The sequence below is a fragment of the Haliaeetus leucocephalus genome, unplaced genomic scaffold, assembly GCF_000737465.1.
Source record: "Haliaeetus leucocephalus isolate CR32 unplaced genomic scaffold, Haliaeetus_leucocephalus-4.0 Scaffold1, whole genome shotgun sequence".
NCBI classification, from domain to species: Eukaryota; Metazoa; Chordata; class Aves; order Accipitriformes; family Accipitridae; genus Haliaeetus; species Haliaeetus leucocephalus.
In genome coordinates, this window is record NW_010972437.1 from 3,253,940 (window position 1) to 3,276,854 (window position 22,915).

At 38.1% G+C, this 22,915-nt stretch overlaps 2 protein-coding genes across 5 annotated transcripts in view; one reads left to right on the plus strand and one right to left on the minus strand.

The window, feature by feature from the left end:
• Window positions 1-10,633, plus strand: part of MOB4 (MOB family member 4, phocein) — an 18,759-nt gene extending 8,126 nt beyond the window's left edge. Inside the window, exons 1-8 of one of the 3 annotated variants that reach the window (XM_010564298.1) lie at window positions 193-594; window positions 1,957-2,019; window positions 2,534-2,634; window positions 4,229-4,271; window positions 4,531-4,617; window positions 6,248-6,327; window positions 7,165-7,276; window positions 8,220-10,633. In XM_010564298.1, coding sequence (XP_010562600.1) covers window positions 1,993-2,019; window positions 2,534-2,634; window positions 4,229-4,271; window positions 4,531-4,617; window positions 6,248-6,327; window positions 7,165-7,276; window positions 8,220-8,351 — 582 coding nt within the window. In that variant the 5' untranslated portion in view covers window positions 193-594; window positions 1,957-1,992 and the 3' untranslated portion in view covers window positions 8,352-10,633. Of the gene's footprint in view, window positions 1-192; window positions 595-1,069; window positions 2,020-2,533; window positions 2,635-4,228; window positions 4,272-4,530; window positions 4,618-6,247; window positions 6,328-7,164; window positions 7,277-8,219 lie in introns of those variants that run through there. The other 2 variants (XM_010564315.1, XM_010564306.1) reach the window with 2 other exon arrangements.
• A 5,507-nt stretch (window positions 10,634-16,140) lies between these two features.
• Window positions 16,141-22,915, minus strand: part of RFTN2 (raftlin family member 2) — a 32,851-nt gene continuing 26,076 nt past the window's right edge. For both annotated transcript variants that reach the window (XM_010564365.1, XM_010564356.1), the window contains exons 8-9: window positions 21,858-21,936; window positions 16,141-16,590 (exon numbers count right to left, since the gene is read on the minus strand). In XM_010564365.1, coding sequence (XP_010562667.1) covers window positions 16,321-16,590; window positions 21,858-21,936 — 349 coding nt within the window. In that variant the 3' untranslated portion in view covers window positions 16,141-16,320. The remainder of the gene's footprint in view (window positions 16,591-21,857; window positions 21,937-22,915) is intronic.

Genomic DNA, 22,915 nt, shown 5'->3' on the forward strand with positions numbered 1-22,915 from the left:
GACGGGGCCGTTGCCTGTGCCGGGCCCCGGGGAAAAAGGTCGCTGCGGCACGGGCTCCCCCGCGGCTTTCCGGCGGGGCGAGCGCCGTGCTTCCCTGGGGCTTCCAGGCTCCGGTTGAGGAGCGAAAGCCGTGTGGCGTCCAGCCGGCCGCCGGGACCGAGCCGCGTCCCGCAGCGTGGTGGCTGGCGGCGGCGGCGCGCTCCCCCCGTGTCGGTGCCGGCGGCGAGGGCGAGCACCGCTGTGAAATGACCGGGCGTTAGCCGAGGCAAAAGTGCTGCTTCCCAGATCTCAGGCTTTCTTCGGGCAGGGCTGTTTTTCTAATACTGCCGATGCGTTGCTGTTGTTGCTATTAAAACGCTAAATACATCATCAGCCGAGTGAGGTCGCTCTGCGGCCATACAAATGGACTTCGGTTGGGAGTTGTGCATCGTCAGATAGACGATACCTGGCCTGCTCATCCGGAGACATCAGTCATCCTTCCCTTACGTAACCTGCTGCGCTCCTCCCAAAGTGAACCTGGGCTGTTGTCAGATCCTTTCTCTTAATCAAAACGAAATTGACTTATTTCTGGGCTTTCAAGGTCGTCTCGAAAAGGTACATCTCAAACATGCAAGCTATGTTCTTTTAGATTATTTCAGAGATGTAATCTGATATGAGGCCTTTATGCAAGACTTTTTCACTCTGCTTTTGTGAGGAGAGCTTGTGGTCCGAAACGGTGCAGTGTATGACATGATGTTGTAGGAGAATGCATCTCTTTTCTCCTCCCGTTCTTTGTCGTAATGTACAGAGGTAAAATTATTACACAACCCTGTAAATCAGTTCATTCTGTACATGTGTAATCTACGAAGGAAGTGGAACGTTGTGTGCCTTCTGTTTGATAAATTTGGGGTATTCTGAAAAACAGTAAGCTGGACATAGACCTAGATTTGGTCAAATATTATAAAGCATAAAGTTCATGCAGGTTGAAGAATTTTGTGTATAGTGATGCCATCATAGGATTTTTTTTTTTGTGGCTGTATTTATAATTTTGGATGACACTGTGGTATAGCTATTTGGTATCTAAATACAGTTACTTAATGATATCTCAACACTGGATATTCACGATAGGTACTTTTTTTAGAGATGACCGTATTCTCTCAAGAACAGATTGCTAAGCTTCACAGTTGGAACATTTTCATTGAGTCACTGTGTCTACTAGGATGGCTATGGGAGGCTGATGTGCAGTATCTCTGGATAGTAAGAGAGAGCAGCACTAAATTTTAGATGTGAAAAATGCAAAGGAAGAAAACGCATCTGTCTGGGATGATCGTAGTTGCAGCAGCTGTGAATTGCTGCAGAACAGTGAAGTACAGCTGAATCTGAGGTGAAACTTCAGGAGGGTTTTATCATTAACCATATTAAACATGGTGGGTTAGCAGAGCTGATAACCATCCAGTTATGCAGCATACTGAGCATACCAAGAGAATGTAGTACCAAGTCAGGCCAACAGTGCATTATATTATCTCAGTTTAGAAAAGATGTCTTCAGTGGTGTGTTACTAGTAGAATATATTGGGATTTTTAGTTTTATAACCATTGTATAATGCTACTTTCTACAGACCTCTTTTCTTCCCCATTCTTACATGGTCTAAGATGTGAAATGGGCACTGTATGCAAATATTTAAGAGATACAGGCTATATAGGTGTTACAGCAAGATGTGGGGGAGAGACGATGTTTATAGTATGCCAAGGCACACAGAACTTTCCTTTCAAGATGTTCTACTATTTTAACGTTATGAGCACAAGACCCATTACACCCTGTTCTTGCCAAGATTATGTGCTGCTTCTGTTAAGATGTAGCTTCCTGTAATTGTACAAACTACATCTGTTTCCCTGCATGTTCAAGCTTATTGTAGGTTGTGCGCTTTTCTTCCTCCCCCTCTATTTTTGTTAAACTGGTTTAAACTTTTTCTAACAGGATTTCTACAATTGGCCTGATGAATCCTTTGAAGAAATGGATAGTACATTAGCTGTTCAGCAGGTATTCTTACTTATGTGAAATGTTGCTAATAAGTTCAGTTTCCCAAGTTTTGTATTTTGGTAAAAAGAAAAAAACCCAGAGAACAGGGCATGCTATTTAGCTGCTTAGTATGTTGCTGCACAGGAGTGAATTTCATAAGCACCCTACATATATTTAAAAAATTGTAATTATTAATTTTGTATGCAGAAAAAACTAGAATTCCCATGTCTGGTTTAAACAAATCAGATATAAGAAAATAGTGGGGTTTCCTGCGGGGTTCTTTTGTTTTGAGATGGATGTTGTAAAAAAGCTGTAAAATTTACCCATTCTTTTTCTAATTGAGGAGAGGCATTTTTCAGATCTGGCATTTTTTTATAACAATTTTCTTACCCTGCACATCTACTCTTTAACTTTTTAGTCCATCAATCTCTTCTTAAGTAAAAAGTAAGTCCCTCAGAGATGTCATGTCCTAAATATACTGTGTTACTATAATTGCAACAAGATCTAGATTTATTCCCCCCTCTCCCTCTCCTAGTATATTCAGCAAAACATAAGGGCAGACTGTTCCAACATTGATAAGATCCTTGAACCTCCTGAAGGCCAGGATGAAGGTGTATGGAAGTATGAACATTTAAGGTAAGAATCCATCTTTTGTCAACCTAGTGTCCCGATTCTAAGTTTGTTCATTAATAGTGGTAGTGAGTCTTTTTTAATAAGACAGATCAAAGGTAACTTAAATGAAACTTGATATTTCTGCTATTAAATATTTTTATACTTTGGTATTAATTATTATCTGAATTCCTTGTTCTTTCTAAAGATTTATGATTCGCTCTGATCTAGTGAGTTTGATGTTTTTTAAGAAAATGTTTGTACCTCACTTCAAAAGTTGTACTAGCATGTTTTGAATATGAAAATATAGTAATGAATTTCCATAGCACTTTCTCCTAGGATCATCAGTTCTTCATCTGCACTAATTGAGAATGTGATTTCCAGATGCTCCCAGTGCTTTTTCTGAAACTTGCAGCAAAATAGGCTTTAGCTGGGAAAGCAAGAGTACCTATGTCTTGCAGTTCTTTTTCTAGTTGTAAGGAAACTCAAAACTTTTTGTCCTTCTCTCAGTTTGTTTTATGCAGTATAATAAATACGTTCAGCCTACATGGTTTGTACCTGAAAGTATTTTTCAGTTGTAGTGTAGGTTCACACCCTGTTCATACATATGTAGTAATCCTTTTTTCCTGGCATTACTTTAGTATCCTTGTGTCCTGATTTTTTTTTTTTCTTGTAAGTGTGTCTTCTAACTTTATCAAATATGCTTTCAGGAATAAGAACAGTTCTAAGCTACTCCTAGACTTATATATCCTGACTTTTTGCCTCCCGTTTTCTTTTTCTCTCCTCTGGTTGGGAACAGTCCCAATAGACACAGGGAATCCTCAGAAGAGGAAAAAGTACATACAATTGCAAAAGACATTTTAAGAATTTCCCATCCTTTCACAGACACAAAAAATCATTGTAGAGTCATAGAAGTGACTTGTCACTAAATACTTGTCACTTTTGGAAAACTTATTGAAGTTTTTCTTGTAGGATGGAGGGGTGAATTCTCTTAAGTTAAAGAATGCACTTTCAGGTACATTCTAGTGAAAGCAGTATTTCTAGAAGTCCCACTATAATGATCTGTGGTGGGATATTAGCCACTTGATTGATCCGGAGGAAGTACACCTTAGAAGGATGGAATGATCCAAGCTATATGAATTTAAAACTTGCACTCTTAAGACAGTAATTTTCTTGAAGTGTTCTTTAATTTTTTTTACCTGTATTTGTGAAATAGCACTTTCTTCCATAACAGAGTTGATATCTTAAATACTTCCACTAAATTATTTGTTAAGCTCAGCCTCTAATGTCATGTAAGAATTAAAATATAATTGTTTTGCTGAGTAAAAAAAATATGCTGGTGTGAATTCTGTTTCTCTCAACTTGTAGTCCTTCTATAGTGTGTTAATTCCTAGCCTGTTGCCTCTTCAGATGTGACATCAGGTAAAACTATTTGATGGTATTCTTTAACTATGATTTTTTTCATGGTCTGATGTATTTTTTCCACTTTACAAGAATAATTTCCAAAAATGTTGAGAGATCGGTGAAGAAGATCAGAATGTATAACCTTGCTTTTTATTAGATGTTTCCAGTGGGAAAACAAATTGTTGATTTTGATGCTGCTGTGTTCAATTTTTTTTAGACAATTCTGCCTTGAGCTCAATGGACTAGCTGTCAAGCTTCAGGTAATTCTTTTCTTGCTATTTTTATGTTGTATCAGGGAGGAGACTCTTTTTGTATTGTAAGATGCAGAGTTTGCAGAGCTTTCTTCTAAATTGATACACATAGACTTAAGCAGTGGTTTGAGGTAAGAGTATTTTAGGGTTTTAAAGACTTCTAGCAAAAAATGCTTTTTGGTGGGGAACAAGGCAAGGAAGTGATTTGAAAAGATCAGCTCCTTTTTGCTGTTGCATGGTTTTCATAACTGAACAATTGTTTTAACAGAGTGAATGTCACCCAGACACATGTACTCAGATGACAGCAACTGAACAATGGATTTTTCTTTGTGCAGCTCATAAAACTCCCAAAGAGGTATGGATGTATTTTGGAAAAGTGACCCCATTTATGTAGGATTTTCTTTCACATTTCATGTGTTCATGGGGAGGCCATTATAGCTGGCTGCTTAGTCAAACTGAGAGCTTATGTGGGTTAAGAATATCACTTGAGGTGTCCTTCTTTCCCATTCTGTAGAGGTTTACAAAAGAACGGGATGAGGTAGGAACAAACTGCTTTTTACTGCACTATTAGAGACTTTGCACATTCCCCTCTTTTCTCCCTTAATTTGTGTTGAGACAGCCTGAAACTCAATGGAAAAAGGTCTTTGTTTAATTGAAAGAAGAGTGCACGCTGAGAATAGGCTGTCTTCTTCAAACTTTGGCCTCAATTCATAGCACTAGGCATATAAGCCTGACACTCTGAAAGTGATCGCATGTGCACGTTCTTGGGGAAGTTGCTCCTAAAAGGTAGTGGAGTCATAAAAATACTGTATGTTGAGTGGGTTATCAGCATGGCAGTAGCTTGCCTTCCTGAGTGTCCAATTACTTTAAACTTTGTTCAGATCTCCTATTGAACCACTTAATACATCTTTTATTTTTTTTTGCCTTCAGAAGGTTTTTCTCTGTTGCACTATTATGGTGATAGTGCAGTCTGTCGTATTTATCTTTGTATTTCACCTTCCAGAATAAGGTATTGTTTCTTCTTAACCTTACCCTTTTTGTCCTGTAATCTTTTTTTTGTTTTGTTTTTTTCATTTCCTGAGATGCCTTGATTTAGCTCTGAAGGCCAGCTTCTTTCCCACTCCCTCCTTTTCACCCTCATCCTCACTCAGTATATTGGCATGCAGCAAGTCTGTTTTACTCAGCTAAACTGGAGAATTTCAGGCTGCTTTTTATCTCTGATCATGCATCACTCATCTACTGTTTTCCATGTCAATAATAGCTATCAACTAATGGTCAGATAGTGGGTGATGCAACCTTGAACTGCTGACAAAAATGTACAACTGAGAAGTCTTCTTCCTGAAACTGGGGAATCGCAAAATGGACAGACATTCCTGCTCTCAGTCTGTCTCAGTTCATCTTTACTTTTTTTCCTTCTCCTCTACGTGTTACTTGATTGCAGAGCCAGGGCTTGGCTTGTTATATACTTAGCTACACTAATGATTTTGGTTTTCTTTGCCAAGATAAAAAGCATTGATATACTTAGGTGCAGGTTTGGGGTTTTTTGTTTTGGTTGATTTTTTTTGATAAGGTGTTAATTTAGGCTGTAAAAGAAAGCATCTGGCAACTTAACTCTGTGGGAAACAAATAAGCTGTGAGGGAATGATCGACTTTCCTTTCAGTGTACTTCCAGTATGTGTTCTTACTATACAGCTTTACTTAAGGAAATGCATAAAATTCATTACTCATGCATAATCATATTTCCATAGTAACTTTTTTCTTGAAATAATTTACATGGGTTGTGAAACAGAAGAAAGAAATAGCTCACTTAAGGAGGAAACGTACTTAGACCTTCAGAGAAGCTATGTGAAACTTCTGGGAGTAAAAATGACCAGTGAAGTTAAAAGCATCAGGAAACATAATTAAAATGTTTCTCTTCAAACAAGTTATATGACAGTGTCATGCATGCAGTCATACATGTGCTCACTCACTGTCTATTTTTGTAGTGTCCTGCTATAGACTACACCAGACACACACTTGATGGAGCTGCATGTCTTCTGAATAGCAATAAATATTTCCCCAGCAGGTAAAAATGCTTTCTCGTGGGAGGAGGGAAGGGAGTAGGTGGCACCTAAACACTTACAAAGCACACTGAAAGGCGTAATGCATTTTTCATGGACTACCACGGAAAATACCAGAAGTCCTGCAGCACGTGTCACTTGATGGTAGGCCTGTTGGCACTTTTAAGCCAAGGAAGAATTCCTACCCATTCAAATAGTTTGCCATTTACTGGAGCTGGCGGGTGCTTTTTAGGTGGAAACTGTTTTACTAGTATCTGTTGGTGTTACGGGGCTTCCATTGGAGTAGTGCCAACCTAAATAACAGGATGGCCTTTAGAGAGATGCAGGGACTTGAACAACTTGAACACTACAGCACTGAAAGCCTCCAGAAGCCAACACCAATCCACTGTGGGACATCAGTGACCAAGACTGAGACAAGAGACTGAGCGTACTGAATGAGCAGCCCACATGTTGGATCATGGAAACCTTAAACTGGAGAAGTCAAAACTGTGCTTCTCTAGGAACCCAGTATTGGCAAGGAGGTACAATGGGAAGTCTTTTTCCCTTTGCCCATCAATGCTAGAAACCAGAAATCCAGCCCTTACCAGAATAACTGATGATGTTTAACTACAGGCAAAACTTTTTTGGTAGTTGGAATACAATTTTTAAATTTGGAGTATGCATCAGTGTTTTTATTTTCCTTCCAAAAATAAGCAATTGCAGACACAGATATCTGCAACACTTAAGTCTAAATTTCACGTGCAATTATATAGTATAGTTTAACAATCAGAATTCATGTCAACATATATCTTGGTAGTTGTTTCAGTAGACCTGTTTTGTAACCTTTCTCCTGGTGCTTACAGGGTTAGCATAAAGGAATCCTCTGTAGCCAAATTAGGATCAGTGTGCCGAAGGATTTACAGAATATTTTCACATGCTTATTTTCATCACCGGCAGATATTTGATGAATATGAAGTAAGTAGTTTCAAATTACATCTTGAAAGAAGGGCATTTACTGAAGTTACAGTTGTGATGTAATTGTGTTACATGTTTTCTTTTAATCCTGCCAGAAGATCTGCATTCAAGTGAAGTATTGATTGTAGTAGATTACAGTTTTGCAAGAACTGAAATGCTGTTATATGTGCATATATATAAATGAAAATTAATTTATGTAATTAGTTTACCCAGTTATGGTGTCCCTCATTTGGATGAAAGGTCAGAATTTGAGGTTTTGTACAAACAACTCAAATTCATCTTGTTTTAAAGATTCCTGAATGTATTCAAGCACTTGGTATAGTTAGTACTGCTTATGTATATGTTTCCTATATGTTACACAACAGTTAAGGAATTAAATTGTAAAACTGCAAAGACACTTGAGTAACTGGTGGCAGCTTGGGCACCTCCAGTAGATTCCAACTTTTTTTTTTTTTTTAAATGGAAAAGTAGAAATTAATAAATAGAAAGGAGGTAAGCAGTATAAGTATATGTATAAGGAAACCTTTGCCAAATCCCAGTTAAGGTTGCTGAAACAGCTATGGAATGGTTGTGCCCTGTTCTGCTGGGGATGGTGTATGTGGGAGGACTTTCACAATGCCTTAAAACTTTCTTTTGGAGAGTGGATCAGGACTACATTGATATTTGAATATATTCTTGTCTAAGTGCTGTTAAATTCAGCTGTCACTTAAGCCTGAACTTCATTGGGTTTTTTTGTTAATGGCAGTAACTATAAGCAAGCAGTATAGGGAAGATTTAAAAGAAGTAATATAAATTTACCATTTAAGCATTACTACTTCTTTCTAAGGCTTGTAAATCTAATGAGGCAATTACATATATGCAGGGCTTTTTTCAGTATGTTCTCCTTGATTGTTTAAAATATTCCTCTGTGTATATTGTTTTTTTCCCCTTTTTTCATCTCCAGAATGAAACTTTCTTGTGTCACCGGTTCACTAAGTTTGTGATGAAGTATAATCTGATGTCCAAGGATAACCTGATTGTACCAATTTTGGAGGAAGAAGTGCAAAATTCAGTGTCAGGGGAGAGTGAGGCATGATGGGAATGGCAGTACAGAAGCCTGTACTGAATATAAACAAAACATTAATTATGCACTGTATATATCATTTTAGACACTTCAATCACGTATCGTCATAGCTTTGTTTAGTATACTTTTTGTATGCTGTGTGCATTGCCTTTTAATATGGGAAATACTTTAAGTTATTCATGAGCTGTATATTCATCAATGTGGCACTCATGGTTTTTAAATAAAAGTAGTAGTGTCTGTTTATAATGCCTGTTAATAAAAGAATTTACAGTTCTCTAAAATTGCTGCTAAACAATCATTGAATCACAATCCTGAAGATGTGTCTGATTGGGTGGGAAAAAAGTGAGATTAAGATTTTCACAGCAAGCCATTTTTAATGCAGTAGCTATAGTAAGTCTTAGTTCAAAGATTATCACCTTAAATATATAATTCTGCAGGAAGCTTCTTGCAATGTAGCTTATTCCTAATTTAGCTTTTATTTTTTTTAAATGGCTTTGAAGATATACTTTTGGATGTGCATGTTCCTGTATGCCTATATCCAAATACTAATAGGATCTATAGTATTAGTAATACCAAAAGGACAATTCCACTATGCTATTGAACATATATATTCTTGATATACATCTAACTTTCTGGACTTGTTTTTTTGTTAACAGTGGAGGTTTGTGTACAACAGGGGACAGGTTCTGTCCTGTTAAGGCAGACGTCTGCTGTTCTCCAGTCCACAACTTCTCTAAAGAATAACTGTGGCAGAAAAGTCAATGGCTTATACCTGCGCATATTCATGGCAACCGCTTACAGACTGTATCTCGTAAATACTCATGTTACACTACATAACACACTACCAGAGTCTTTGCTTGTATTCCTAGTAAAAACATTCTTAAGTACCTGAGATACTGAACCTGATTCTTTGCAAGAGTTAATCATGTTTTCAATATACATTGCTTTGTTTTTCTTCATTCACCTGAATTATATTATTTGACAGAAAGATTTGGATTCATGCTTCTGTTCCCTATCAGATGTTTATTTCAAGTTGTGTTTGCAGATTTGCAATAACTGACAATTTCCATGAGTGCTGCTTAATTGTGTTATGTCTAGAATGATAGAATTAAATAATTTAGAGATGAATATAGCAGACATACTGCTAAGGGTACATGAATTCAGGGTCTAAAAGCACTAGCAGTGTTCTTCTGTTAAATGAATTTTGCTTAGCTAAGAAGTTAGCTGGTTTTTTCTCTCTGAGGTTGCCAGGAGCCCTCTTTTTATTTCTTTAAGCAGGTCAGAATGGGCTAACTCCACTAGTTTCTATAATCTATGCTTTGTTTTCTATGTTATATTTACCTGGAAAGAAGGGAGTCCACCTATTTTTAATAAGTCTTTTTTCATAATATACTAAACATGCCTTAAATTCTATTTTTCTTTATATGAATCAAGCACACCTCAAGCAACTGTACCACCTGGATGTAAAGGGGATTTAAACAATGAGAAAATAGACTAAGCTTATGTACTTCAACAGCTGTATTCTTCAGCAGCTCCTTTTGTCTTATGTTTATCATTGTATGTAGTTGTCAGCAGGGTAATTGCATGAGATGTTGTCCGAGTAAAAGTAGCTTTAGTTACTGTCTATACATGTAGCTATAACTTGCCTTGTATAGACTAGGTTACTTGATTTTGGTAAGTTTGTACTGCAGGTAGGAGGGCTGTATTCTGGAGGTAGTAAAATTTAATTAATTTTGTTAGAGTCTGCTCTAGGACCATCCACGGTGTGGTTCTCTTGTACAGTCACTCTGCATGCTTGTATTGGCCGTGGTGACTGAGACAGGCAAAACATGTAACTGGTGTTGCTAATTAAATTTCCTCTACCAAACTGAAGAAAAATGATGTGGTGGTCAGGACTGCATTAAAATTTCAAACCTCTTTTTTCTTCTTCTTATGCTTTAAGAGTTTCACTTCAAAATAAAACTTGGGAAGTTTTAATCCTGTTATTCTCATTCAGATTTGCACTGTAAAGTTGACTTGCTATACTAAGCTGATTTCATATAAGGCCTAAGTGAAACACTGCTTGTATTTTCCCTTGCTATTGTTTACATGAGTACTACTATGTACACACATGTGCCTGAATGGTACCATAAAACTTCAGTTAGCCTAAGCAAACCATTGATTTGTCTAATAAATATTGTCAGGTTTAATTTAGACTCTACATAATAGGGAAACAGAGACTGTCTTTGAATTATATTGTAACAAAACAACAAAAAAAGATAAAATTAAACTGTTTCTTTATCCATACTGCTATATTTTGGCAAGTTATTCTCATTTTTTGTGTCATCCAAGAACGCAGGCAACTGAGTGCTTCCAAGAGAAAGTTCAGTGCTCTCTCATCTCTGCTACAAGGTGTGCTGAAATGAAGTTGTATTTTTTCTTTCAAAAATAGAGAAATACAATAGTTATTAGCATCTTGAAGTCAGACCTCAAATTTATACATCTCTCAAATTGGAAAATGCTGGTTCTACAATTAAAAAGTAAGGGAGATCTAGAAGAGGACCTTCCAGATACCAAAAGAAGCACATTATGACAGCATGCCACAGATGCAAGGGTGTATTGTAAGCAAAGGATAACTTTCAAATGACTTTTTCCTTAGGCACTGAGGTTTTTCCTGATGTTTGGCTTAGCATATCTTGCAACAAGATCAGCCACAATGTTTTTGCTACTTTCAAGATTCTAATTCTCTCAGATGTTGTCAAGGTTTTTCTGCTTGAACAGATCAGAGCATGTCACCAGACCAGTTCCTCTAAACCACTTTGTCTCTTTCAAGTTATGCCTACCTGAAGTCAGGAATGTTCACTTCTTTAATTCATACCAGTTGTCTAAATTCTGATGCAGGAATTTGGCTTAGAAAAATCTAAATCCTAACTAACACTGTTCTCTGAATTAAGCCACAGGGAATTGACAAGACAACAACCTAACACTTTTTACCTTCAAAAGGTTAATATACTAAGAACAAGGAAAACCGGATCAGCTTTTAATAGATGCCAGTAAGTCTAACAAGCTTTGCCTTGTGAGCTGTACAGATGTACAGACAAGACTGCAAAAAAGTAATTCTAGCTTGAGGAAAGGTAACATTGATCTAACCCACGTAAAGTCAAGGTGCGACAAATGTAATAAAGAAACTGGTAGCTGATTTGATAAGTGCTTTTAATGGTGAAAAGCTTCCTATCAGAACTATAGAAAAGATCTTAGCTTTACAAAAAAAAAAAAATTTTACAGACCAGAAACAGAGAAGTTAAGCAGCAGTTTATTGCAGTTGACCAGGTATGTAAATAAATTTTTCTGACAATTATGAGCTGGGCACAACATTTTTTTTTTTTTTTTTTTTTTACAGTGGATAGTGTCTTCCTGCTTGTAAACTCTAGAAAAGTATTTCCTCTCCAAACAAAAGTATAAACAGTCTTTTGCAGAGGTTCATGAACAGCATCGGTTGCCTTCTATCTCTTCTTTCTAATAGTTGCAGGGCATTTCTGCTGTCACATACAGGTAAGGGACTTTTCTATTACATTTCAGACACACAGGCTCCTAACTGAAGCCCTGTTATTGAATAAATAAGTGTACTTACTTTTTTTGCCAGAAAATGCATTCATGCTTTTAAGTTTGATTTGCAATTCTTCCAATAAAAAGATGAGTATGTAAAATACATTCTGGTAAAATGAAAACTGAACAGAGTTTGTGTGTGTGTGTATATAGATATAATAGGAGCATATAAAAAAAAAATCTTGCCAGAGTTACTCTTTCTGACAGCTCTTCTGATTTACAAACTTAGTTTAATTAACAGACAGTGCTCATCACAACCCTAATAAAGGCATACCTTAATGCTTTGGTTTGTGTAAGCCCAGGTGATAAAACAAGTAGCCTAAATTGGAATCCCCTACACCCAAAACACACCCTCCCCTTCTCACTTTTCCAAATAAGATATAGTTGGCTTTCAGAATTTTTAACTACAAAGAACAGAATAGAAGATTTTCTGTAGTTTGTTTTAGAAGCATTTTCAATTACTTGTTTCAGCATCCATGCCCTAGGAAGACAGGTGGTTTATTCTGTGTTCTTCAATTAGTGTGTGAAGTCAGATGATTCTTGCACAGTCCTCACACAGGGTGAGCAAGCAAGTTACTCTTCCCTGATTTCTGAAAGAAAGCCTTGCAGCACGAGAACACTCTCACAGCTACATGCCCACCAGGGCTGAAGCACTGGTGCTTACAATGACCTAAAGAACAGGATAAGCATGCAGTCAGTCAGACCAGCTTTCAGAATCTCCCAACAGTTTCTGGTTCAGTGACTCTCAGAGAGAATAGGGTGATGTTTTTCCTTTCAGGAATTTTTCAGTCACTTTTTAAATCCATCTAGTTTTATACACAGCATGCTGCAGCAAGGAGTTCTCCAGTTAGCTGGGTAGATACCATGATTTGTTTCAAAGCTGCTACTTACCACTTCCATGATTCCCTTGAATTCTTGTATCAAAAAAAAGAATGCTGAGGAATACCCTCTCCATGGCACTCACTTTACAGATCCCTATCTTGGCTCCTGTCAGGTTGACTTTTTTTTCCAGGTGAAGAACTGTATTTTGTTTATTTTTTTCTAGTACAGAGCCTACATGTAGCCCTGTGAGGTGAAAGACAATAGAGACCTAGGGAAACAATCTAGTTTAATGTTCCTACAGCAGGGACAACTTCACATACTGTGAGGCAAATGGCATTAAAAAAACCCAGCTGTCCTTAACTATATAGGAATTGCTGAGTGGCTTCAGAGGAAACAATTTAGCATATTTACACAGAATTAAAAAGACTAGAAAGAAATTCAGAGGTTTGCAGCACAGTCAACACCTGTGAGATTCAAGAGCAAGGACCAAAGCGCAGTTAAAACTGGGCTACTTAAAAGCAATATAGCTTTATTTCATTTTAAGAAGAAAAACCTTTCTTGCTAAAAGTGGGGATATTCTAAAGTGTACCTGTGGACATCCAGAGCATACTCTATTTCTACCCTTGTTCCAAAACAGAATCTCCCTTGTGTACATCCCATTAATTGTAAGGGGAAAAGTTCTTTTAAAAAGACACTAATTTATTTGAATTTTCTGCATTCTCAACAGCTGATATCACAAGATCTCAGTTAAAGGTTAAACAATTCTCTTTATCCAATTAATGTATTCTAGAAACATTAACTGCGTGCAATTTATTACTTTATATATTGTAACTTAAGTAGTTGTAGTTCAGTTTTGCTTTAGGGTTCACTACTATTAACCATCTTAAGCAGGGCTACTACTTTATAAAAGGTAATTTCTTTGATATACTTTAAATACTTTAACTTGGAATATTCAGAATTGCTAGGTTTTTTTACCAATTTTTGCTGGTTTTACAGATTTGACTTGTATGGAGAACCACCAGTAGTTAAAAAATTAAGCACACACATGAGAGTTTTAGATAACTCATGAAAAATACTTTTAAAAGTAGAGCAGCATATTCCAAGTTGCACAAGACCAGCTGTTACCCCATTTTTAATATGCTAGAGTTACTTGGCTTTCTGCCAGAGACAGATGTAACATGTATTTTCATAATTTTTTCACATCTGTGTACTATGGAGGAGATCCCTGCTAACTGCGTGACGATGACTGCTGCTCACAGAGTAGTGGGCTGCATGAGAAAGCAGCGGTTGGGTCAGGCTCTGTGGGGAACACCACCCCAGCCCAGCCCTCTCCCTATTAGTGGGGTGATCCTCCTCCACGTGGTGCCCCCAGACAGAGAATGAACACGAGGTTTGTGCCCCACATCTGTGACCTTGAGGTGCTGGTGGGAAAGCAGGGAGAGAAGCCTTGGCAAGAATGGATTTCTTACCGTGCCTACTATCACAGGTACTCCTGCGCTCCCATCGCTCCCCGTGGTGCGTGCAGTCCTCCTCCTGCCCTACTGGCACGTATTTGGCTCTTAAAACAGTCACCATTCAAACTATTTTGCCAGGCTGCCAGCATTTTTCCTAAGAAATTAAAGTGAGAAAATAGAAGCTGCCTTTTTCAACAATGTGCAACAGGAAAAAAGAAGTTGAAGGAATGTCTCTGGCTCCAGGACTGTGGAATTTTTTTTCAAAAAAGCCACAAACCTGCTACAAACAGTTGTTAGAGCTGCTCTTCCAGAGTGAAAAATAAAAAACAAGCCTGCCTACAACAATTTCATAATGAAATTGGGAAGCAGCTCCCACTGTGACAATCATGCAAGTAGAAAGGGTTTCCCTTGCCCCCCACCTTGTAAAAATAAATTGAAACAGCACTAAGGCTTTGTACTACTTTTGCTTATCATAGCAGGTGTAACCTTTTTTCTTTCAGGAGTTACTTTTTGCTTATTGAAATAAGCAGCTTCTGCCAATGTTCTTTCTGCACAGCTCCCTGCCACCCAGATCGCATTCTGACTTGCACCATCTTGGTCATCTCCTGGAGTGTTCGTTTGGAGTCAATTATTGGTGTTCCTGTCACTGCATTAATTTGCCCACTGAGTTTAGCGCCAGCATCTACCACTGTGGACAGGGAGACTCCCATGGCAGCTGGTGGGATACCACCCCGGGGGAGTGGGGTGGTGTAGTTAAATGTATTCACAACATTTCTCTCAGTGTTTGCAGTACAACACGCACAGACACGTATCAAAATCCCTGGGTGATGTGCGTGCTGTACTGTAAACATTAAGTGTTGTGAATACATTTGCTCAGTTCTGTTCCGATTTCTCATTTTGACCATATTATTTTCCATTAGCTTAAGTATGACAAATATTTATAGTTTTTGCTTCTAAAACTAACTGAAAAACGCAATTTTTAGTTACAGTCGCATTTACCTTCTGGAGATGGATTTGTATTCAGCTTCTCCTCTGTAAAATGTAATTTCAAGACAGCAGCATAAAAATAATTCCTGTTGATGCCTCTCCCCACAGAACCCTGCCAGTGTTAACCTCCCTTAATGCAAGCAGCATCTCCCCACAGTGAGGATGGAAGCACAGCAACTTCATCCTGTACTCTGAACATCCTTTCTGGTATTTGACGCAGTTGAATACTTTTTACCCAGTGTGAGATACATTTAGCTGAGAAATTTTTTATATATACATCAGCATATTTGTATAGTCTATGATCTAATATTGCCTATTAAGTTTAGCCTACTTCTTCCTCCTATGTATTATCACCATCATTGTGCACCTTGCTGTCAATGCTTCTTAGTGAGTTTCTCAAACTACTTTTTCGTAGACTGCAAGTTATCTTTCAGGGGGGTGAGTGGTTCTTCATTTCCACTCATGAGTAAATTATGAATACATCATTATACAAGCTATATGCTCAGATAGCTTTTGGCTTAGATGTACAAGGAACCCTGGTAAAAAACCTGCATAGGTGAAATTATATTACAGGAACAAGTGTCTGCCTACAGCCTCCAGAGGTTTTCTGCACATACCAAGTCTGAACGTAGCTTACATTATTAACACTCTAGTGTAAGACTTAACATTTCTCTAGGCTTTTGAATTTATGCAAGGCAATTAAAGTGAAAATTACATTAAAACTTAACAACAGCCAGCCAGTTTGTTTTCCCCACCAATATTTACAATGCCCTTTAAAGACAAAACACACTCCTCCAGCTTGTGGAAAATACTAAACATCCTCATTCCTTTCTCTCTTACACAATTCAAACTGTCACTGTTCTGCAGCATTTGCTTCCTTGCTTGTCAAAAGCATTAACAAGTTAGCAGAGTCATGTAGTTGCTCTATTAGAGACAGAAAACCAAATTATTGTGCAGTGTATTATTACTACAGTAGGATTAACACAACAAAGAAACAGCCAAAAATATAAAATGAGTCTGGGAAAAGTCATAGGATTATACCAATGCATTTAAAGTAGTATGTTTGTTTGTTTGTTTGTTTTAACATTTGTGTGAATTATGTACATGTCCATCTGATGCAGTTACTTACTTTATCACATACATGTGACCTGAGTGACTCCATCTTCCTGGTCAAATTGTCCATCATCCAGTTCCCTTAATACTCCATCACTGCTACTGAATCCCGGAAAGCCTCCATACTGGGAAGATCCCTCCTTGATCCAACATTGTTTAGATGGAGATAGGTGAAACTCATCAGGTGGTTGTCCAATTTCTACAGGGCGAGAAGTAGCTGTGTCTAATCCAACACTTCTGCTAGAGACTTTGCCTTTTTCCTCCCCAATAACTTGTCTTAAGGATTTCCTCTGAAATACAAGAGGATGTTTAAATGTTAGCTTATTTAGGGGGGGGGGAAGAAAAAAAAAGTCAAACACTTTGCAATAAGTCATACATGACTTTAATGCTGGCTGCATTTTAACCTAAGGCAGCATTTCACACTCTGGTTTAAACTGTGAACTCCCCTGGAAAAAAAAACTTCTGACAGATACAGTTTTGTTCTCTATAAATAAATTTTAAGACAGACAAAGAAGATTCAGGACATACTCGAGATTCAAGAAAGCACAAATGAATGCTAAGAAAAGGTACTCCAACAATGCTTGATTCTTATGTAGTACTTGGCAGATCCGGAATGATTTACAGATCTTAACCCATGCTAAAAATCAGCTGTTTGAAGGAAGCACATTCTGTGCCTAACGTACATGTCTAACGTACCCTGACTCTGATGCTTTCTGCCATATGGCACATGTGTGTGCTGCCTTTTCTTGTGCTCTGCAGGGATGAATGCTCGAGGGTGGCACAGCTCCTGCCATCGGCTTCCTCTCAGGTGCAGAGGTCCCTCCTGCCCAGAGGGGTGGCAGGGCCAGGCAGTGGTGGGCATGCAGCTGACAGCTCCACCATCTCCAGCTACTCCTGCAGCCAGACATTCATTCTCCTTTGTTCACATATCTCCATGCCACCACGTACAATGTCTGGCTAGTGCCCTCATCTGCAAGCTGTTCTGAAAGTCAGTAGATGTTGATAATTTCCCCAAACACAGTTCTGTCTAGAAGCTTCAACAAGAGTGCAACATTTGATAAAGATGTGAATTAAACCGCATCAACATTGAGCTCTTTAAGAGTGTGATCAGACCACTTCATAGGACTGAAGGTTTCCCACTGATCCATCTCATGGCAAAACTGCTATGCTTTCCCGTCTTTCCAGTTCTGCCATTAAAGACCTTCAGAGGCCTCCTCAGATAATGGCAAGTTTCTTGAGAATTGCATTCAATCCACATGGTGCATCTACACAGATAGAAGTCAGTGGCTGTCCTGTACAGCAATTTGTGAGGGGGTCTAAAGAGACCTTGCACATGAAGAACTCGGTATAAATACAGTCTGACATTAGTACTGGGATCTCCTGACATGCTTCTTGTCAGAAGTGATGGCTGCCAATATCAAAAAGAAAAATCAGCAGATTGTGATTTATGCAAACAATAGACCTATCAGACTATGCTAAGGGTCCTCTGAGGCATTACAAATAAATAGAAGCTTTATTTCATTTTGCCATCAGGAGCTACCCAAGGTACTCAAGATCTGTGATGATGCAGCACCTCCAGAGGCAATGTCAGGGCCTTGAGTCACAGCAGAGGAGCATAGTTGGGAAGGCAGAAGTGCCCTGGCTGTCTGCCTGGAGTCTTGCTGTCAGCAGAAGCACTGCTAAACCGGGAGATGCTTTGCCAGGGGACACAGCCCTGTCCACAGAAGGAGGACAACTAGCTAAGAAGGAATCCAGCCTCAGCACAGAGCTGTGTTTCGGTGGGTAAAAGATGCAAGCACTCTTGCAGGGGGATTTGCACAAACGCAAACACTTTAAAAACAAAAAACACCCCACAACTGTTTTTGCCATGCTCTCACAAGTTCTGTGCCCCCCTTCTATACATTGCTAAGTTTTTTCTCAAACCCTTCTGAAACAGTAAAAACAATGGCCCTTGTGGCTAAAGGAAATGTATTTAGGGAAGCTGTTACAGAAGACATTGGGAAATTAGACTAAGGGGAAATAGTGTTGCCTCAGGAGAAACAGAAGGAAATAAGCTTTGCCTGGATGCCATGGTAAGAGGATGGAGAAGTCTGCTTAAGGGAAATAAAGGAAAAAAAGAGAAAAGAAAAAACCAGAAAACCTTCAAGCAGTGTGTGGTTCAATCTTGGATCTCCTCCTCTGTACTATTTTCTCAGAAGAGCAAATGGTATGTGATAAACAAAGAGCCCACTGAAACAGTATAGCCCTTCTAATCCAACAGGCCTTTGAACCATTACATAAATCACAAGCCAGGTCATAAAGCGCTATCCCACGAATATACAAGAAGGCAGAGAGATGAGCTGTGAGGACATAAAATATACCCTCCTCAGAAAAGAGATCCTGTGGGAATAAAAGACCAGGTAAAAGGGGTTTTCCTGTCAATTCTTACTGAAGCAAAACTTCCTGTAGAAATGGCAATGCTAACTTTGACCCAACAATTTAAAAAAAAAAAAAAATCCTGAGTACACAAAGCAACCTGTACCCATGTTGCCATTCTCCAGAATGCAAGTCACAGAGGTCCAGCAGCTGGACCTGCCTGTGGGGCAAAGCTCCTGCCATGGCCAGACCCTGCTGCACTGTGGAGAGCTGGAAAGTGATGTGATCAGGGCTTGGGGGGCTTGACAGTGAACTGTTTGAGAAGGCCTGCATGAGACTGCTTTCTTATTTCAGTAATGAAAGAGCCTTGCGGCTTTTGTATTTTGACTCTCTCATAGGTAGCATTCTTATTGAGGTATCTGAATTGCAAACATGCTAAGGATATGCTTAAATAAACATAAATGGTGATGCAATTTTTTTTCTTCTTGAACTTAAAACATTTTAGCTATCTTAAGTACTTCTGTGTTTGAAAAACATCTTAAGTTGTGGACGTGAAAATTTTTTTAACAACTTTCATGTAATTCGAATATCAAGGAAAAAATACACAGTACAAATGAAAATGGAAATGTCATGCCCAACAATATAGAATCACAGGAATGAAATGTTTTTACTAAAATGTTTGCAAGGGTTTGCTGAAGTTGTACAGCCGTGTCATCAATGTCCAGGGCACATTTTAAATAAACATATTTAAGTTTCTAGAGCAAAAGTTAATGCTTTCAAATTTCAGTAGCTTGTTTTGCACCTGAAATCTAGCTACTCAATGCAAAGCTAGCATGACATTCTATACCAGTTAGGAATTACTAACAAATCTATGAGTTTAAATTGTAATGAAGGTAGCATATTGTTTGCCAATTCATTTTGGTAAAAAAGCAATGAAATAAAAAGATTAAAATTTAGGGGAAAAACAACCTAATTGGAAAAACAGAAGGAAAATGTTACACTGCTAAATGTTTCAGCTTCAGCCTGAACTATTTATCCCATGCTAAAATGACCTCAGCATACTGAAATTTCCTGGTGAAGAAGTAAAACATTCACTGCTACTTAAAGAGCACATTTAGATATTAAGTTTGCTCAGATTTTAAACACAGTAATCCTGATGTAAATGGCTACAAATCAGCTATTTCTTGTTTACTTCCAGTATGTTAATGCTTAAGTCAAAAGGTTTCCCACTACAACAAAGTGAAACACTAACTACAAAACACACCATGTTATTTGTATAAACAAAAGCTGCTGATCACCTCACAACTGGGTGAAAGAATTTAAACTGTGAGCATAATGCTTCCTATTTTTAATTTAAACCACGTCTCAAAGATTCATCAGTTCCTCAGACTGAATGTTTTTACAGAACTGGTTTGTATTACATCTCTTGGTAGAATCCAGTCTTAACCATTCTAACTTGTCCCATGTAGTTATGCTGCCTTTTAAGAGACGCTTATAGTTAGAAATAACGTGCCTTACCAAGGAAAGAGTATTCGTATCAGGAGTCCATGCCCTTATTATACAGAGTATAGGTAGGGAAGCATCAGGAAAAGTATGACTTTCTTTGATAATGACTGACATAATGAGGTTTTATATATTTACGATACTGATACCAAAATTAAGTTCCAAAACATACTTTCAGAAATGTATTAGGAAAGAATGTAAAGACTACGAAGTCAGGCAGGAGAGCAGGGGTCAGAAGCTCTGAAAGCTAAAAGCTGAAGATGCTTGGTACACAGGGGGAAATTAAAGGAAAAAATTGTATGAGGAACTGGCAGAATTTAGAAGAGGGTATGAATGGAAGAGGAGGTTAAGACACTGGCAAGGGAGACTACACAGAACACTGAAGAGAAAAAAGTGGAAGCTCAAATTTTGTAAACTAGGAAATAAATTATAGATAGTGTACAAGAACTAGCTGGGAATTGAGATGGCAGTAGAGACAAAAAATAAAACAGGACTTTCATTGTGCATGTTGAATGCAGTTCTTCCAGGCATGGAAGTAGTAATTATCAGGGGACACAGTGAGAAGGAAGTTAGGGTGGAGATAAGCAAAAGCCTGGAGAAGAACAAAAAAAAGGGAGAGTGTATTTTAGAAACACTAAACAGAGGAAAATACAGGTGATGGTAACAGACTGGATAGAAGGTAAAAAGGATGGAGAAAGATCAAACATGAATGCAAGAAATTTAGAGACTCATGGAACCATTTATACAGATGGAGAAAGAAGTAGTATTATTGCCTTATAATAGTATATAATACCATGAATGACAAAGTTTGTAAAGTTACTACTCTGGTGTTGGACATGAGTGAGAACATCCATAGTTTTCACAGCTGCTTAAGACTATCACAGGAAAGCCATGTTGATTAGAGAAAGGTTGCATGGCCATTAAAAAACAGAAACAACAAAAATTAAAATCTACCACAGGATGTTGACAGACTTGGCAAAGAAGAGCCTACCAGTAGTTCATCCTTCTCTGGCCACAGCAGGATTTACTATAGAGCTATACAGGTGCAATAACTGTTGTGACCTTGACTCCAAGAAGAATGCGGTAACAACTGCCAGTTACTTAATCCTCAAAGCACTTGTATACAACCACTATTATGGGAGCCTCACTGAAAAGGGACAAGGAGTTGTTGAGGTCCAGCTACAAGAATTTTAAACCCTCTGTTTCTGTCACACATATTCACGCAGCAACAGCTAACACCCCTTCACCCTCTTAACCTCCAGATTACAGTATCCCTTGCACAGCTTGACACTTGCATTCTTCTACAATTGTCAAAGTAGACGTTTTGGAGGTAAAAAGAAAATGTTTTCTTTTTCATGTGCAACACATCTAGGATTTGAATCGGAACATTTAAGACTTCCTGAAGACTTCTAAAGAAATACTTGTAACGTAGCCAACCTGATCCACCTGAGACACAGTAATTTCTCAGCACGAAACAGGTTTTTAGCATGCTTATGCTTTTCTCTATGGCTTAAGAGGTGTACAGCTAAGAAAAAAAAATGAGTTCAGCTGCAAAAGCCCTCCACAAACTTGAACCTGTTTCAAGTGACACCCTCTGCCACTTTTTTCCCCTTAATTTTGAAGTCTAGTTTGTTTCTGCACCTAACCATTATGTGAAGTACTAATTTGTTTATATTAATACCATAAACATGTTACTCACCTCTGGTGTCTGGACAGCAGAATTCCACATAACAGGTCTCTGAAGAAAAATGACTTGCTTTGTGGCCAGATTTCCTTCACTAAAAGTTAAAGAAAATTGTTTCAATATTTTAAAGGCAATAAGTTACTGTAAGACGTTCATACCTTTCAGAGTCCACTGTAAGTTGTGTGTACGTAAGTCCATGAGTGAGAAGATGACAGACTACCAAGCATTAACTGGTTTATCAATTCCTGAACAGTTCTGTAATCACATTTAAAAAAAACCCAAAACATAGAAGCATTGAGCTGGGTTAAGGTGTTGTACACGAAAATTTGTATAGAAAAAAAAATTTGTATTACTATGATTAGAGTTATTTAACATGTCGGCTCTTGAAAGTTTAAGTACCAGAGCTTGTACTTTTAATCAAAGTCTGCACCTTTATGACTGAAGTAAACCTCAAAGAGTCTTTCTTTCACCTAATCTTCACTCTCCAACATACAGCAACATACTACTACCTATTAATGGCACAACAAGTAGGCCCAATCTCAATAGATCCACAGCTTCAACAAACATCTCGTTAATTTGTGGTAAAAAACTTGGGAAGTAACATTCTTTACTGCTAACTAAAAGGCGTTCTCCGGTTGTAACATGACATCTAACTGACACAGTGGGATAAGCTTGCTGTCTCACCACCCATGGATAAAAGGACTCAGCTCAGTTTTTATAAGCTCTGCATCCATAATAAGATAAATGACACTGGCCATTTTGTACATGGGAGGCACACACACAGGAAGGACAAGAGAATATAGTAGTAAGAGAAATAAAAGAGAAAAAAAATTGAAGGAGGAACTTCAGTTTTTAGTCCTGGAACTTTTAGAAATGTTGATACTGTTGTGGTAGATATAATTTAAAGAAGCACTGTGAACTATTTTTTAAAAGGAAATACTTTTAGAAAAATAAATGTGAAAAGGCGAAGTTGTTCCTCAAGACCAAGTCAGGTGTTACTGATACGATGTTTCAGAAGTGTTACACTCTTTTAGTACTGGTGATACTGGTGACTCTTGAAGTTTTTATGTATT